This window comes from Leuciscus leuciscus (genome assembly GCF_965113295.1).
Source record: "Leuciscus leuciscus genome assembly, chromosome: 20".
Taxonomy (NCBI): domain Eukaryota; kingdom Metazoa; phylum Chordata; class Actinopteri; order Cypriniformes; family Leuciscidae; genus Leuciscus; species Leuciscus leuciscus.
In genome coordinates this window covers 11,433,050-11,451,895 of record NC_138744.1, presented here as the reverse complement: position 1 = coordinate 11,451,895, position 18,846 = coordinate 11,433,050, and the positions used below count along the sequence as shown (strand labels likewise).

Genomic DNA, 18,846 nt, shown 5'->3' with positions numbered 1-18,846 from the left:
GCTTAACGGTTATCAGTGCATAACTGACAAATATGTTTGTTCCAGAATAATAGTAGTGCACGAGACGTCTTTAAAGTGCTTTAGGAGGTTGAGCCCAATCCCCACTCACTTTCTTTTTATTGAAAATAATGGCAGAATATTTTCACTTTTTGTTACATAGAGTAAAAAAAAAAAATAGTCACAGGTTTAAAACAACATGAAGGTAAGTGATCAAACTTTTAATTGTTGTGCAAAGAACACTGTAGTTTATAGACAATGCTAAATCATGTAATGAATATTTTATTGTAAATATGTTCATAATAATTCTACATTGTTGATAATCTGTCTCCACCCAGAACAAGGCATTTCAAACAGCAAACAAAACGAGACAGGCCATGTCAGACAGAAAGAATCATTCTTGTTTTATTGAACAATTTACATTAAATGAGAATTTATTTCCTCTGGTGTTAGGTTCTTAAAATATTACAGTTTCAAGGTTCTATTGACTACTTAAATGCTTAGTCTTGCATAATACAAGGCAAAAAAGAAACTATCATTCAAAATCATCTGTTTTGAAGACAACACTTAAAAATACCATATATTTACAAAATGAAGGGATTTGGAGTGGAGAGTTCACCTACAACGTTGCCTCGATAATGAGACAAGCCTGTTAACTCATGGAATTTTAAAAGAAGTGCACAGATAAGAGGCAGAACACCCCTCAACGCTTGCGACGGCTGGGAGACGTGGATCTGCAAGAGAAATGGGAGACAGACTATTAGTGCAATCACTAGAACAGATCACATCCAGAGCTTCATACACACACCTTAAACAGCTGTTGGATCAACACTGAATGAGAAAAGGGGGGAAATTATTTCAATCTCAGTAGCACTTGAGAAGCACAGCCCAACCATTTATGGATAACTCGGCTATTATACATTCAACATTATGTGATTGCAAATTTAAATGTACCATGCTAATTTAAAATGAACTTGAACCTAATTTGAATTGCAACAGTTGACATTCTAAATACTATTGATCATTCACACACAAACAATTAAAGCAGTTCAACAAATAAAAAAAAAGTAGAAAGAAAATGGATACTACCTTGATCGTGACTTAGACTTGTGTTTGCGGCTTGCCTTCTTACCAGACTTGTGAGATTTTTCCGTTGACCTTGATCGACTACGTTTTGATTTCTTAGACTTTTTTTCTTTGCTAACCTCAGGGGAAGGGGACCTGCTCCTGCTGGACTCTGAATCGGAATACTTCTTGCTAGCTTTGGAGGAGCCTTTCTTGCTAGATTTGCTGTCTTGCCGGGAAAACCTCTCACTGTGAGAGTCAGTCCTCTCGCTCTCCTTTTTCCGCCTCGATTTGCCATAGTCTTCCTCGTCCCTTACTGAACTGCCCTCGCCCTCTTTCTCCTTGCCCTTCTGTTTGTCTTTCTTTTTATCTAATTCCTTCTCTTTTTTCTTCTTCTCCTTGTCGTGGCTCCGGCTCCTCTCTTTCCTCCTGTCTCTGTCCCTGTCCCTGCTGGAGGCTTTTTGTTTCCGCCTGTTGCGGCTCGTACTGCGACTCCGGCTGCGCCTGCGGTCCCTGCTGCGCCTCCTCTCTCTACTGCGGCTGCGACTGGCTTTGGACCTGCTCCTGCGGCCCCTGCTGGACCTGCGCTGCCGCGATTGGCTACGCTTCCTGTGACGAGAGGAACGTTCGGTGCTCCGCCTCCTGTCTCTGCCCTTGTCGCGCTCTGAGTGATGCCTGCGAGAGCTGCGACTTCGGCTGCGCCTGCGAGTCCCGCGAGAGGCGGAGCGGCTGCGTCGCCTTTTCCTTCTAGGAGAGGAGGAGCGGGAGGAGCTACGAGAGGAGGATGAGGAGGATGAAGAGGACCGACTGCTGAAAGAGCTAGAGCTGGAGGTGCGGCTACGTCGCTCACTCGGCGAGGGGCTGGCACTTCCTCCGTTACGCCCTGTGTGCTCTTTGCTCGCACGCTTGACCTCACTGACCTCAGGCTCACTACGCGACCTGCGTCGCTCTACTGTAGGCTCTGCCTCCCTTTCCCTAACTTCCTGTTTGTGTTTGGAATCTGTCTGCTCCTCATAACCTGCTCTCTCTCTGCTCACTCTTTCCGATGCCAAATCTTCTGAAAACACAAACACAAAAAGTTATTGTATACACATTTTACAAGGCTGAATAATAGTTATGTTCTTTGTCAACTAATAACACAAAATAAACAATTATCAATAAAAAAACAAAAAAAACCCACACACACTACCGGTAATTTTTGGGGGCTTTAAAAAAAGAAAAATATATAGCAAAGATGTATTTAATTGACCAAATGTATCAACATTGATAAATGTTTCTTAAGCACCAAATCCGTCTACTGGAATGATTTCTCATGGATCATGTGACAGTGAAAACTGGAGTAATGATGCTGAAAATTCAGCTTTGCCATCACAGGAATAAATCGCATTTTAAAATAAAAAAGTTATTCTATAATAAAACAATATATATTACAAAATATACTTTGTAACATTCAATAATAGTGTATATGTTTTATATTTATTTTTCCTTTTTTATAATTATAAAAAATAGAACAGGCATTCATATACATTTTTGTAAATTAAATATTAAAAGATATACATTAAATGTATATAATTTAGATTAATTTTGAATATAAAAACATTTACATACATATATTCACACACGCTTTTGGTGATAATGACAGTTCACTGCTGATATGTGTATGTATATATATTAGTACACGCCAAAAGTTTGAAAACATTACTATTTTTAATGTTTTTGAAAGAAGTTTCTTCTGCTCATCAAGCCTGCATTTATTTGATCAAAAATACAGAAAAAAATGCAATATTGTGATATATTATTACAATTTAAAATAATTGGATATTAATTTATTATACTTTAAATTATCATTTATTTCTGTGATGCAAAGCTGAATTTTCAGGATCCTTACTCCAGTCTTCAGTGTCACATGTGACATCCAGTCTTATCACATCCAGTCTAATTCTGATTTATTATGAGTGTTGGAAACAGTTCTGCTGCCTAATATATTTGATGAATAAAAGGTTAAAAAGAACTGAATTTATTAAAAATAAAAAAATATTTTCTAATATTATAAATCTTCTTTACTATCACTTTTTATCAATTTAACACATCCTTGCTGAATAAAAGTATTGATTTATAAAAAAAAAAAAAAAAAAAAAAAGACTGACCCCAAATTACTGATCAGTATGTATATTGTTACAAAAGATTTCTATTTTTAAAACATTTGCTTCTTTTTTTATTTGTATTTTTTTACTTTTTATTCATCAAAGTATCCTAAAAGTATCACAGGTTATGAAAAAATATTAAGCAGCAGAACTGTTTCCAACTTTGATAATGAATCATCATATTAGAATGATTTCTAAAGGATCATGTGATAGACTGGAGTAATGATCCTGAAAATTCAGCTTTGCATCACAGAAATAAATGATAATTTAAAGTATAATAAATTGAAAACCAATTATTTTTAATTGTAATAATATATCACAATATTATTATTTTTTCCAGTATTTTTGATAAAATAAATGCAGGCTTGATGAGCAGAAGAAACTTCTCACACACACACACACACACACACACACACACACACACACACACACACACACACACACACACACACACACACACACACACACACACACACACACACACACACACACACACACACACACACACACACACACACACACACACACACACACTCTGGATGTACGAACCTTTTATAGTCTGTACCTCCAGTGCCAGCCTCTCCTGCAGCTGCTGCTCCTCTCTCTCTTTGCGACGGAAGGCATCCTGTTTCTGGCGAATGCGGTGCTGCAGCTCTTCATCGTCTGTATCCGATGAATCCGACCCTTTCACACTCCGCTCCTCATCCTCACTCTCGTCCGAGCCGTACTCACCCAGCCCTCCTGCGGCAACAAAGCCCCCCTCTTATAACGGACTGCAGGAGCATAGCATTCATAGTCGCAAGCTAACAGTCCCTCCTTTCTCACCTACTCGACTACATAATACTTCACTAAAGCCCACCTTAATAAAAGAAGCATGCGTTTTTATAATCTTCTATAAAGTGTTGCTGGAAGCTAACCATTTTGAGAAGATCTGCTGCTTGAGCTCTTGAGCTTGTAACAAAGTTCATTAGAGAGCTGAGAACCCCCACACCCCCGTTTAGTTCCCCCCACCCCCCCGGAGGACCTAAATGTAAAGACACTTACCAAGGCCGGTCAGAGAAGCCAGTGCATTTGACTGTGCCAGCTGTTTTGCAGGAGCTTTGATTCACATCAACAACAGGAACAACATGTTAAAACACATACAGCCACCACTTTCGAATAGGCAAGAGTCTCTAGAGATGAGGGTACACATATGCACTATTCACAAGAGCTGCCTTCGGCAAAAAAAAAAAAAGAAAAGAAAAGAAAAAAAAAAGGATGGAGAGAAGAAAAAGGTTATCACACAAAATCTGTCAAACAGGCAAACAGTGGAAGAGAAAACCAGTCTGTACTAATGCAGTGTCACTTTCGAAATGAGAAGCCATCTGGCAAACACAGAAGTGAGGAAGTACTTGTTTTACAGGAAGTAAATCTAGGAACGGATTTGACTGGGAACCCTTTGAAAGATTGCATTTAACTGCATCTATGTGACCATATCCACCCTCCCTCTGCGGTTTGTTTTCATCTTCTGTTGCATTAGCATAGAATGGCCGATGAAGAAATATACTTTTGCTTATCAAAGTATTACCAAGGTACATCAGTCAGATAAAAAAATCTTCATGTATATCAGTCAAAACATAACCAAGTCTAATGTGGCTCTTCCTCAGAATTAAACGTGAAGGCACAGTTGCACGGACAGAAGAGAACAGGAGCAGACCTTTAGTGGCTCTGCGATGAGTCTCTTTAGCCAGAAGGAAGATCTCCTCATTTGTGACTTCAAGGAGGACTTCGGTGAGAAGAGTTTTAGTCATCAGCATCTATAAGAGGCAAATAGGAACGGTGAGAAGCACAAGTCACGAGTGTGAATGCAAAGACAGAGGATTGTGTGAACAGACCAGCTGAAACTCTTTCTCCTCTTCTGTCATTTCTGGTTCACTTTGGTCTTCTTGAACAGGAGAAGTTCTACCACCAAACTCCAGCCTCCTCCCAGATTCGCCATCCTCACCGGCACCATCTTCACCATCCTCATCATCACTGTCCTGAATTAAAGAGGAGTAGATGATTGGACCAGAGACCACATGCTTGCGGATGACATTAGCGCCGAGAGGTATTTTTAGTGTTAGGGTGCAACAGCTAACAAGCAATGTAACAACTTAAAAGACTCCATGAAATTAATTGTGTTAGTTTTGTGGCTCAGTCCCTGTCAGATAGTTTTAAGGTCATCTATGTGCTAGTTTATGCCTATAAGTTGTAGCAGATATACTCTACTTTTCAAAAGTTTGGGCCTGGAAAGTTACATTTTTTTGAAAAAAGTCTCTTATGCTCACTATGACTGCATTTATTTGTTCAAAAATACAATAAAAACAGTAATACTCTGAAATATTTGTGCAAATTTATGTAACAGTTTTCCATTTTAATAGTTTTTAAAATGTAGTTTATTCTTGTGGTGCCAAAGCTGAATTTTTAGCATCATTACATCATTCTTCAGTGTCACATGATCCTTCAGAAGTCATTCTAATATGCTGATTTGGTACTCAAGAAATATTTCTTATGCTATGCTTCTTAATAGTTTTTTTTTAGAAACTGTAATTTTCTGGTAACAATGTAAACGTTTTTACTTCCAGTTGATTAATTTAATGCAGCCCTTTCTGAATAAAAGTAGCAATTTCTTTATAACATTTACTAACCTCATACTTTTGAAAAGTAGTGTACTTTTGCACTCAATGTTTCAATGGAAAATACATCAACAAGAGAAATAAAATTGTGCTTGTCGAGCCATTTCATGGGGTCTTTGAATTACTTAAGATAATAATGATCGTCAATGAACATTTGTGCATGTCAGTGAACCCTGGGACAACAGTTGCCAAAGTAACCTCAGCAGGTTCCTTCGCTGTAAACAGATTCTGAAAAAGATGCTTACAAATTTGCTCTTGCGTGGCAACCGAGGCCCATCACCTTCCTCCTCTACTATATCGCTATCCCTTTCATTAATTGCCATTTCAGCGCGCTCTTTCTCCATCCTCTCCTTCTCCAACTTTTTCTGCTTCTCACGGTCCATCTTTTCCAGGCCTTCTCGAATCCATGCCGGCAAGGTCCTCCGTTTAACAGCATCTAGAACCAAGACAGTGTTACCATGTGCATCCCTCTATAACAGCAGTTTTTCTTAAGGCCGTGACACATCAAGTCGACGTCAAAGAACTAACAGCGACGGAAGGTGAAGGTATTGTTGCCTCATGTCGGCTGCGTCTTCGCCAAAAAGCTGCACTTGAACACACCGCAAAGACTACTAGCGACTGTCAACTAGCGCATCGTTTCCCAACAGGGGTGCCGTGTAAAAACTCCATCAAACATTTTAAAATTGCTCAAAAGTGGAAAAATAAATAAATGTATTACGTACCATCAATCTCGGATGTCTCTAATAACAAATAACCCACACATTTAATAAAAATGCTAATTGTAAGTTTTCGGTGTTGAATTGCAGGGGTTGCGCATTATTTCATTCCCAGTGTACATAAAGCTGCCTCTTTTCCATGGCTTGTTGCGCTTACGGTCAAATCACACAAAAATATCTTGCCGTGTATTCACATAAACACATCGGTTATGTCTGTGCTGTCAAATCAAAGAACACAGGTAACAGAAAATTACTCACTGCTCTTGACTAAAGAACGCTAGTAGCTTTAATAAGGATTAATCTACACTCACCTAAAGGATTATTAGGAACACCTGTTCAATTTCTCATTAATGCAATTATCTAATCAACCAATCACATGGCAGTTGCTTCAATGCATTTAGGGGTGTGGTCCTGGTCAAGACAATCTCCTGAACTCCAAACTGAATGTCAGAATGGGAAAGAAAGGTGATTTAAGCAATTTTGAGCATGGCATGGTTGTTGGTGCCAGACGGGCCGGTCTGAGTATTTCACAATCTGCTCAGTTACTGGGATTTTCACGCACAACCATTTCTAGGGTTTACAAAGAATGGTGTGAAAAGGGAAAAACATCCAGTATGCGGCAGTCTTGTGGGCGAAAATGCCTTGTTGATGCTAGAGGTCAGAGGAGAATGGGCCGACTGATTCAAGCTGATAGAAGAGCAACTTTGACTGAAATAACCACTCGTTACAACCGACGTATGCAGCAAAGCATTTGTGAAGCCACAACACGCACAACCTTGAGGCAGATGGGCTACAACAGCAGAAGACCCCACCGGGTACCACTCATCTCCACTACAAATAGGAAAAAGAGGCTACAATTTGCACAAGCTCACCAAAATTGGACAGTTGAAGACTGGAAGAATGTTGCCTGGTCTGATGAGTCTCGATTTCTGTTGAGACATTCAGATGGTAGAGTCAGAATTTGGCGTAAACAGAATGAGAACATGGATCCATCATGCCTTGTTACCACTGTGCAGGCTGCTGGTGGTGGTGTAATGGTGTGGGGGATGTTTTCTTGGCACACTTTAGGCCCCTTAGTGCCAATTGGGCATCGTTTAAATGCCACGGCCTACCTGAGCATTGTTTCTGACCATGTCCATCCCTTTATGACCACCATGTACCCATCCTCTGATGGCTACTTCCAGCAGGATAATGCACCATGTCACAAAGCTCGAATCATTTCAAATTGGTTTCTTGAACATGACAATGAGTTCACTGTACTAAAATGGCCCCCACAGTCACCAGATCTCAACCCAATAGAGCATCTTTGGGATGTGGTGGAACGGGAGCTTCGTGCCCTGGATGTGCATCCCACAAATCTCCATCAACTGCAAGATGCTATCCTATCAATATGGGCCAACATTTCTAAAGAATGCTTTCAGCACCTTGTTGAATCAATGCCACGTAGAATTAAGGCAGTTCTGAAGGCGAAAGGGGGTCAAACACAGTATTAGTATGGTGTTCCTAATAATCCTTTAGGTGAGTGTATATTTAATTAATAATTTATGCAGTGAAGATTAAAGTGTTTGATAACTTTATTCAATTTCTGTGTATATAACTGTGTCTATTTTTTGGAGCCTAATAAATGTTAAAATTAATAGCTTTCAATTATACTGTAGGGCTGAATGGTGATAATGTTTCAAATTGTGAAAAAAAACCCCATCATTGTATCAGTGATACTGGCCTTCATTCATAAAAAGATGCCATTAAATAATTATTTAAAATATACTGTCTTTATGTTGTTTCTACATTAATTTGGAGATTAACTGTGAAATTATTACATTATAAAATATATTAAAAACTTATATTAAAAACAAGCTACCTTGTGCAATTATAACAAAATTCTCCCAATATAAAAACACAAATACACTGAGTGAGCAAACATTTAGATGAGATTTCCAATAGTAATTGAGCAATGTTTATATATGAATAAAAGCCTTAATTAAATATGTAATCATAAAAAGTGATCTCTTCAGAAGAAATGACTGATTCCAAGACATTCAATGGATTGACTTTTTAAATATAATATTAAAAATATCTATATGACAGTAGGTGGTTCTTCCCTTGGGGTGCCACAAATTTTTGAACATTTTCAAAGGGTGCCGTGACTGAAAAAGAGTTGGGAAACACTGAACTAGTGCATGCGTGTAAAGAAATAAATGTCTTTAACGGCAACACTTGTTTGCCAATTTGAATATCAATCATGATGAGGCTCATGTTCTCATGCACTAGAATGCTCAGGTAAAATTATGTAAATTGTACAGTTAATATCATACGGTTATTGTTCTTTCCAAGTGATTGCGGCTCAAACCCCAGGGCATGCTGAAAATCAGCCATTATTACAAAAATTGAGCCCGATCTAAAGTGTGGGAATTTTTTTAAACGGTGCTCTGCACGAATGCATCTAAAAGTTCATACATAAATTAGTTCCGGCTATTATTTATTGGTTAATTAGCCAAATGATTAATCGACTATTCAGAAGAAGGAAAAAATTAAAATATTTAGGTGGAAAAATTAAAACACTGGATTATTAGATTAATTGGAAAAAATAATGGATAAAATAAATGAAATAATCAATAGCTGAAACAGTTAGTTCCAGCCCTATGTTCTAGCCTGACTAGGGTTGGGCGATGTCCCCTAAATTGGCAGTTGACAATGTTTACAGTAAAACATCGCGATGGACGATGATATCGTCGAGTGGGGGGCGGGGGGGGATGCTACGGAATCGCGCTGACCATCACGAACAGAGAGAGAGAGAGAGAGAGAGAGAGAGAGAGAGAGAGAGAGAGAGAGAGAGAGAGAGAGAGAGAGAGAGAGAGAGAGAGAGAGAGAGAGAGAGAGAGAGAGAGAGAGAGAGAGAGAGAGAGAGTAGCTACTTCTACTGTGTTTACGCCACGGGAATACTCGGCTTGGCATTTTGAAATATTTATATGCTTATTTGGCCGTTTACGCTCGCAACCGAAGACAAAGACTACTTGTCCGTGTGGCGCTCTGAGCGCGCGCACAGCATCCTGTCAGTAGAATTCAGTTCTCTTTCGCGACTTATCGCGCTTTTAATATTTATTTTCAATATAAAGCACATCCTGCTCTTTTCTTTCTCATTCATTCATGTTTTATTATTAATAACTTTAAACAGAATCGTCAACTGAAATCTGTGCGGATTATCAACAATACGACACATTTATAGGCAGTGATGGGAATAACGGCGTTATAAATAAACGGCGTTACTAACGGCGTTATTTTTGTCAGTAACGAGTAATCAAACTAATTACTGTTTCCTCCGTTACAACGCCGTTGCCGTTACTGTCAATAAAAATGCGGCGTTACTATAATTGAGCTCACTGAAGCGGTTTTCATCCGAGTAGGTTCTCTCTGTGTGTGTGTGTTTATGAGGCACCGGACTGGACAAAAGCGAGGCGAATGCCGCGAGCCAGCGCGCTCGACAGTCCGCGAGAGAGACCGAGTGTGTCTGAGAACGCGCTCGACAGTGCGCGAGAGAGACCGAGTGTGTCCGAGAACGCGCTCGACAGTGCGCGAGAGAGACCGAGTGTGTCCGAGCAACGAGCATAAATACTTTATTTATAAATAAATTACACATTTCAGCATTTGAATAATCTCTGTAGCATATTGGTATCATATGCAATGTTTTAATTAGTTTATATAGCCTAACATAAACTCCAAAATAACCTGCAGGGAACGTTCAAACATGGCTATTTGTTTGACCGGTTGTTGTGCGGCAAACACGACTAATTTGGCTAAAATAACCTCTGATGATGACGTTCTCTGTAGGTTATAAAAATAAAGCCCCAAAAGATTATTTTTTATTATTATTATTTATGTTGGTACATTGTTCAGTATTATATTGAGAGCACTTTTTGTTAAACTTAATATTGTGAGGAAGAAAATACTTCAAGTAGGCTATACAGAATGTCTACCAGTTGTAAAAGTGTGTGTTTTATCATTTTAATGATATGCACTAGTGTATGTGTATGTAGGCTATATTTTCTATTACTATTTATTTATTTTTGGTACATTTCTTAAGAAGCATGTTCTTAATTCATTTAACATTTCATATTGGGGGTATCCAAGAAATTTCTTATATTTAAATTTGAATTTTTTAAAAGAAAAAGTAACGCAATAGTTACTTTCCCTGGTAATTAGTTACTTTTGTAATGATGTAATTCAGTTACTAACGCAGTTACTTTTTGTGAGAAGTAACTAGTAACTATAACTAATTACTTTTTTAAAGTAACTTACCCAACACTGTTTATAGGACATAAAGGGTCTCTGCGGCAAAAGTGAAAGTACCAGCGGCCAGCAGGTGAAATGTTTCGAAATGTCTCTTTGAACAGCAAAGCACCCGTTTCAATAAAAGGATATATTATTGATTTTCGCCATCCATCACCTTAAACAAGCAGCAGCTGCTTGAATCCCAGTGCAGGAGCTGTAACTGTTAGGTTACCACAGAAACGTAAGCGGTTAGTTGATTGCTGTGGTGACTCGTGACACTCGCGAACAGCACTGAACACGCACTTCTTAATTTTTTTATTGTTCGTTGGTAAAGGGTGAGAGACCTTGCAGCAGGTTCCCAACCACTGGTGTACACACGAACACGAACTGCCATGAGACTGGGCTGGTCTGACAGGGTGGGGGGCGTGGCATCACGATGGTGGCTCATCCATCACGATGGACGTCAACCATCACGATGGACGATATGGGCACAACCCTAAGCCTGACAGACGATCACTGACGGCTGACTGTCAACTTGGTGTGTTATGGCCCTTATGCATCTACATTAATCAATATTTATATTCACCAAGAGTAGGCGTCTCTGGTTTTATTCCCATCTGGTTGGGGGATCTGGGCCGTTCTGGTCTGAAGGTAGGAATCCGTTCTCTTCTGTTCTGCGGTCCTTCAGGCCAATAAGGTGCGTGAAACCCGGTGGAGGGTGGTCCATATGCTGCCCCCGTTGGAGCTGCTCCATGCTAAGGTGAAATGGACATAAAATGTAACTAAAACAGACGCTAGGAAATTGGAAATAACTTTTGATAACCCAGACCTAAGCAAGCGTACCTGATAATCAAACTGATTGACACCAACTGGGCCAATAGGGTAAGGGTCAGGCTGACCCCCAAACCCATGACTGTTTTGAGAAAAGCCCCCATGGTGTGGGTCTCCAGGAAATTCCAAACTATCTTGACTGTTACTGTCTTCTGACGGGTTGACGACATCCATCGGTCCTTGGCCAGGAGGAATCCATGCTTGTTCTGGAGGGGGATGAGGAGGCTGGCTATGCATTGCCCACTCTATAAACAATCCACAAGTAAGATCACATTTTAAACACTTTTAACATATCAGCTGTGCACTTATGATCAGCACTGGCATGTTTAAGTAGAAAAAGTGTTGAAGTGGGTATTTGAACACGGTATGCTGTTCAGGGTGTTGTGTTATCAGTTGATGAATTAAATCAGATCTTGATCTTTCGATATTTCAGCTGAACAAATTTTCCATATTGCTACACTAGCAGCATTTTTGGTGCCTGTAAAATGCATCTACATTGCTAAACACGCTTTTTTGTTGTAGCTTATACAAGTGGTGCAAATTAAACACACTAAAAGGCATCAGAAAACTGCTATGTAAGCATTAACATTTGATTTTGGCCGACACTAAACAAATATTTGTGGGTGTTTTGGCCGAATATCTTCGGTTTTTGAAATTCCGATGCATCACCATAGTTTATCCTTTTGCAACCCTTTAGCTGCAGCCTAAAGGAAAGGACTACTTCTGCTTTCAATCAAATGATACACTGGAATGCCAGTGTCTCGTGAATGCACATATGACAGTTAGAGGAAGTTAGAGATTACAGTTTGTAAAGTTTAAATCTGAATATTTTTCTTACACAAACACATCGCTTCAGAAGGCCTTTATTAACCCCCCGGAGCCGTATGGAGCACTTTTATGATGGATAGATGCACTTTTATGATGGATAGATGCACTTTTATGATGGATAGATGCACTTTTATGATGGATAGATGCACTTTTATGGACTTCAAAACAGAAACAGCCATTCACTGCCATTATCAAGTTCGGAAGAGCCAGGACATTTTTAATTTAACTCCGATTGTATTCGTCTGAAAGAAGAATGTCATATACACCTAGACTTGAGGGTGAGTAAATCATGGGCTAATTTTCATTTTTGGGTGAACTATCCATTTAAGTAAATATGAGCAAAATGAATTATCATATCAAACAATAAAAAAGTAGGAAGGGGATATTCTTTTGTGTTGCATTATTTTTTATGTTTGTCTTCCTGCCTCGGGACTACAGGTGAAAATTAGCATTTATGCTATAACCTGGCTCATTTACAGTCTGTACAGAAATGTTAGATTGTTTATTAATGTGCACTGTCCCGAATAAATAAATAAATAAAATAAAAATTGGTCCATTGAAAACACAAATACACTGAGTGAGCAAACATTTAGATGAGATTTCCAATAGTAATTGAGCAATGTTTATATATGAATAAAAAATGAAAACAATCCATTGGTTGTTGACTGGATGAAAGCAGATCTGAATGAGCTTATAGTCGATTTTAAGAAAGGGGCGGGGTTTAAACTGACATACAACACCACAGAGAAGTCTGTTTCATCAGAAGATCAAGTTCATTTAATGAAACATATATAAAAATAAAACATGCTTGGATTAACTATTCACAATAAGATCATTAAGATAAGACGCATTTATAAAATTTCCATTTCATGGCGTGACACAAACAATGCAGTAAGCAATGAGTCTTAAACTGGATGCATTATTTACTCAATTTCTTTTATTTGACATTCTTTAAAATGCCCATGGTCAATCTGAAACATTTCTCTCACCTGGTTGCCAACCCCTGCCAAAATTGGGATCGCCTGGAAAGGCACCATGGTTATTATGGGCTGGAGGTTCCATGTTCTGCATCTCCTGGCCATTGGGCTGAATCACTGGCTGGTCGGCAACCCCTCCGGTGGACTCTTTCTGTGCTATCCATGCTTGTGCTAGAGCAGCCCAGTCCACTTGACCTGCAAAACCACCTAACAGTTTAAACAACTGAAGTACATGATCAGTGTATGTTATCTCAGTCAGATAAGAACAATGGCCTAACCTGGATCCTGCTGATGCTGAAACGACTGCATCCACTGCTGCTGTGAGCCCAGAGGCCACTGAGGCCAGGGTTGTCCTCCCTGGTCCCACATCTCTCACCTTGTGATTCCTGTGCCAAAAGCCTATTTGTCAGATTATGCAGCACTAATATTTAAAAAACATTTTGCAGATGTGCATGAAACAAACACATTATTTGCACATAATTAACAGGGAAAAAAGGGTGACAGCAAACAGAGCATTTAAGACTTGTTTTGACTAGCAGTTTCCTTACAAGGACATGAAAAACAAACCCTCCTTTTTCATTGCGGATCATTATATTTGTAATGTAACCCGCACAGCTGCAGTTCCGAAGACACACACACAGAGAAAACACAATCGCAATCAGACTCCTGCAAAACCAGACTAGGATGGTACATGCACCTGTGCTTTACAAAGTCTTTCTGTGCATTTACCTTTCTGTATTTCACTGAATAGAATTATGACAAGAGTAAAAGTAACACAAGCGTCGTCGTCAATCTGGCTGTGCAAGCATTAGGCCGCGCGTCTATAACATCAACACTCATTAAAAAAATTATAATAATAAACGCACAAAATGTACTATTTCCCTAATCGCCGCAATTGATCCCAATGAGAAGCGCAGGACTCTGAAGGAGTTCGCTGAAGAATTACAGACACGTTGCGATTCCTTACCTCTCCACTTCTCAACAGTAAAATGGCGATGAAATGATGACCCGGAAACAATGCCAACAACAGTGACCTCACCCCCACAGGCCCTCTAGCGGATATGCGTGAAGATCATATAAAAATAAAATTAGAAACACTTTCTATACACATTTTTCATTATTATAATTTATAATTATTATAATATTTTTTAAATAACAATAATAATCCTCTAAAATCTAATAAGATCTTACTGTATAAACTAAAAAGAATAACTGAAATTGTCTAAATTACCCTTAGAACTACAAAATGTAATGCTTGTTTGTTTTATACATACAAATTTCTGCACATCATCAAGTCTATGGATGAATCTAAGTCAGCGGTTCTCAACCTTTTTTACTCAAAAGTCCCCCGCTGCCCAATATATTTGTGGTACTTCTGTAATGACAAAGCTGCTTGTAAAAAATGCTGTAAAATGTTTTAAATTACTTTTTTTTTTTTTATTAACTTCAATATGCTTAGAGTTGAAATGGTGTTATTTATGACTAAGACAGGTTTAAAATTCAATATTTTTTTTTTTACATTTTAAGGCAGTAAGATCATGATTTTTACTGGGGACATAAAGGGCACCAAATCCCAGGAATGACCCAATTACACTTTTAAAATCCCCTCATATACCAAGGTTTTTCAGGACGGGGTTCATAAATTAAAAATAATCTCAGCTTCTTGATTTTTTGTTATTTTATAGCATGTTTTGTCTCATAATGGCTGATAATGAACAACTGATAATGAATCTATATATCATCTTAAAAGACCAGGAGCCCAGCAGAATGGAAACAGTGTGACACCTCTGCATATTATAAATCAAGTTTAAATATTGCTAAGCATAAAATTGGTTAATAGGTTTTTATAATTATTATGGAAGCCATTTTCAGGACCTTATAATAATTTAGAGATTACATGGAATTTCTCTTACTACTGGACCATTTATATGAAACAGTATTGTGAAAATGTGATTCAACTGTTGGAATAATGCAGTTACATTCTCAAAATTACCAGTTCCCATATATTGACAATAAACATAATAGATATGTATTGTTATAAGAATGTAATGTAATAGTCTTTCCTTTTAGGTTCTCTGGTTGCAGTTTGTGAAAACTGAATTTAATCTCTAAGACAGGAGCGCAGTGTGGTATTGATAGTTTCAGTGAGCAATTCAATACCACACTGTTACTGAAGCTTGTATGGAATGAAGGAATTTTAAGGCCAAACCTTCAACAAACTAATAAATGTAAAGCATCCAAGAGTTGAATACACCAGACATTCCAGAGAACATCTCTGGCATCTTCAACACATAATAGCAGATAAATGCACATGCTAGTACTGGTCAATAGCAAGAAATGAGATGGCCGCCACTTAAATAGAGCTCTGATATCCTATCCATCATACCGATTCTAGTATTTAGTTTCTAGTGTCCAGTGACAGGGAATACAATTCACCCAGCCTCAGACAAGTGTAACACTGTACTGCCACCCCAAACAGACAGAGTTGCATTTGCAAGAATGACAGAATGGGTTACATGTCGTTGAGTAAACCAGAAACACAGCTGGGTCAAAAAAGATAACAAGCATCATCTCTAACCACTTGTTATGTCTGCCCTGAAGGTATAAAGAAAAGCAAAAACCCTTTCCCAACCTGACATGTCTTCACATTCAGCGGGTTCTTTTGAAAGCAAAAGCATCTCCACCCGTCTCCCAGATCAGGTTTCTCTGTCAGTTCAGACTGAGGGAACACATCCTATCATTAACTCACATTAAATCACCGGCACAATGTCCCAGAACCAGAGCACTGCTTTAAAAATAGACACACGCTTCAAAAAGATTGTGCACTCTTGTTGGTGTCTTTACACTCGGTTGTAACTGATAACTGTCTAACAGCTTGATTTGAATGTCACAGAATGAGGAGAGGAGGAAGGCAGGAGGATGGGATCGTTTCGGACGTTGCCCTTTTCTGCATTCCACACCCACCTCCTCTTCACCAGTCAGCGACATGGTCTAAAACAGCACGGCTTTTCACCCGTCATGCCGCATCGCAGCCGTGGACAGTGAAAATGGCATCCTGGAATTTGTGGCGACAGTGGAGATTAATGGTCGACAACATGGAGAGATGGAGAGAGATAGAGAGATATAGATAGAGAGAAGAGAGAGAGAGAGAGAGAGAGAGAGAGAGAGAGAGAGAGAGAGAGAGAGAGAGAGAGAGAGAGAGAGAGAGAGAGAGAGAGAGAGAGAGAGAAGACACCCATAGATCACAAAACAGTTCAGCCCACTCAAAGGTTTTTGTCAACTAAATGTATTTAAATTATTTTAAACGATTTATACTAGATTATATTCACAAAATTCAAGCAAAAGAACAGCTTGAGGAACCCTGAAGCCTTGCACACCACACAAATCTATGGTGTTACAATATCTGCCCAGGAAACAGAATAAATAGTATTGAACATGATTAATTTTTTTACATACAATTATGTATAATTCTTACCGGTATATACACAAATCATTCTCTTTATACTCTTAAATGAATTTAATACTTTGCTAAAGGCATGCACAAACAATCTCAGCCTTCATAAACTGTAGATACTGATCTGATGTAGTCGTGTGTGAAAAATAATAATATAAAAAACTGTTTTCTATTCATATTTAGTTAGGCATGAGGCAAAGTCCAGGAATATTATACCAACTCCTTAACCATTAGATATTGAGAAATATGTTACATCTCAGTTGTAAATTCATAAAACCTTACAGGAGGGCCCACTCTGTCTAACTATTGATACATTTTTTTTTTTTAAACATGAACAATTTGTCTTGACCAAGCAAATCAAAGTTAAATGTGCTAACAAAAATAATAAATGAATGAAAATCAACAAATTGCAATTTATTATATTGTTGTCAATCAGCCTTGTGAATGTAATATTGCCTCCTAACAAATCATGACATGATGTTTGTGCAGTGAATAGCTTGTGTGATCCAGTGCAGTTTAAACGGCTTTGAAAGCAACAGCTGCATATTGTGCGGAGTTTCCCTTTCACAACAAAGGTTATTGACTCTTTTGGCACAATCCTCCCTCTCATATAATATATTCTATACATATTTTTACCCTAAATTACTCTTTGGCAATTTCTCCAGCAAAATGACACACACACACACACACACACACACACACACACACACACAATTGTTAAACTCAAATATTAGCTGTAAAATATAAATAACTTAAATTTCAGAATATTATTTTACATCAATAATAATGGCTCCCAATTTGAATTCAGATAACCTTGAGTAATGAATGAGTCGAAAGTCCAAGCTTTTAGTATATGGAATCCTTCCTACATTACAATAAAAGGATATAGGCATGCAATAAGTGCTCGCGGTTGACTGAGCTGATATTGCCTGTTGCATTCATCTGGATCGTGTCGCATTCACGCGGCCGCACGGCTCTATAGCAGTTCTTCGTAGAAAAGTAAATAAGCTTGAGAGTTCAGCACTCTGGACTCCGGTACAGTCTGTACGTTGGTGTCGCTAACATACACCCACTGGCCTTGTGGGGCTGAACTGGCCTCTCTGGAACCTAAAAAACATACAGAGATGTTGGTATTCAGAGGAACACAAAGTGGCTGAGATGAGGCTGAACATCAAAAACACATCCAGATTGCGCTACTAATGATCAGTGTATTTATTAAACAGTGAAACACAACCAAGTGAAGATAAAAAATAGGCTGTGAATTAAATTAAAAAGAATTAATTGCAGTTTTTAATCGCACCTAATATTAAAACTTGTAAACATTGAAATGAAAATGTATGTGCATTTAAAATAAATTAAGTATTTTATTAAATGTTATTTTTTTCTTTGATTTATAGCCATTTAACATTATATTTGAAATCAATCATTTAGTCTTTAAGTGCAAATCATCAGATTACCATATTTGTTCATCAGTTTTTGACAATCAATCTCATAATAACCTTTAATTTGAATAGACCCAAACAATCATCACCTGAACCCATTCTAATAAAATGTCACATTTAGAACACAATGTGATGCTTCGGGAGTTATATACACATCCTTGCAGATTTGACCCTCTTTATTCACTTTAGTCTTTTCTGGTTCCAAAAACGCAAACACAAAAACGAAAAAGCATGGAGACACAAGGGCAAAATGTATTTTCCCTGCTGCCTTTCGAAGAGTCTTGCACTCTCACCTTGTACCTTCATTACAGCAATTCAGCTTGAATTTGTGCAGTACAACAGTTAACTACCGAGGGTATACACCCTTTTTCTCTCAGCTCTCCCGTGGGCTTTTCACTCTCTTTTCCCAAATGCTGCTGAAAGGCAGGCTCTTTCCTTGAGTAGTGAGTACAGAAGAACGAATCTATAT

General features: G+C 38.4%; 2 protein-coding genes across 6 annotated transcripts in view; both read right to left on the bottom strand.

Moving 5' to 3' along the window:
- Positions 1 to 380: 380 nt before the first annotated feature.
- On the bottom strand, positions 381 to 14,495 carry pnisr (PNN-interacting serine/arginine-rich protein). Of its 5 annotated transcripts, none has more exons than XM_082149392.1 (13): positions 14,449 to 14,495; positions 13,760 to 13,867; positions 13,494 to 13,676; positions 11,689 to 11,921; positions 11,432 to 11,600; positions 7,449 to 7,505; positions 6,106 to 6,296; positions 5,081 to 5,224; positions 4,903 to 5,002; positions 4,251 to 4,304; positions 3,756 to 3,947; positions 1,087 to 2,119; positions 381 to 731 (listed from the first exon to the last, which is right to left on the bottom strand). In XM_082149392.1, exons 2-13 carry the CDS (start codon positions 13,848 to 13,850, stop codon positions 701 to 703), a joined length of 2,478 nt encoding a protein of 825 aa, XP_082005518.1. In that variant the 5' UTR covers positions 13,851 to 13,867; positions 14,449 to 14,495; the 3' UTR covers positions 381 to 700. The 5 variants fall into 5 exon arrangements, with proteins under 5 accessions (XP_082005518.1, XP_082005521.1, XP_082005520.1 ...); XM_082149395.1 differs by having other exon boundaries at positions 1,087 to 2,116; XM_082149394.1 differs by lacking the exon at positions 14,449 to 14,495 and adding an exon at positions 14,348 to 14,371.
- A 2,833-nt stretch (positions 14,496 to 17,328) lies between these two features.
- Positions 17,329 to 18,846, bottom strand: part of usp45 (ubiquitin specific peptidase 45) — a 33,700-nt gene continuing 32,182 nt past the window's right edge. The window contains exon 18 of the mRNA XM_082149397.1: positions 17,329 to 18,042. Coding sequence (XP_082005523.1) covers positions 17,912 to 18,042 — 131 coding nt within the window. The 3' untranslated portion in view covers positions 17,329 to 17,911. The remainder of the gene's footprint in view (positions 18,043 to 18,846) is intronic.

What these genes read in the sequence shown, in the direction of transcription:
- pnisr (XM_082149392.1), bottom strand. Translation starts at nt 13,850, where the DNA reads ATGTGGGACCAGGGAGGACAACCCTGGCCTCAGTGGCCTCTGGGCTCA. An exon ending in TCAGCATCAGCAGGATCCAG is followed by an intron (nt 13,677 to 13,759) that starts GTTAGGCCATTG and finishes GTGGTTTTGCAG; the next exon opens with GTCAAGTGGACTGGGCTGCT. An exon ending in GGCTTCTCTGACCGGCCTTG is followed by an intron (nt 3,948 to 4,250) that starts GTAAGTGTCTTT and finishes TTGTTGCCGCAG; the next exon opens with GAGGGCTGGGTGAGTACGGC.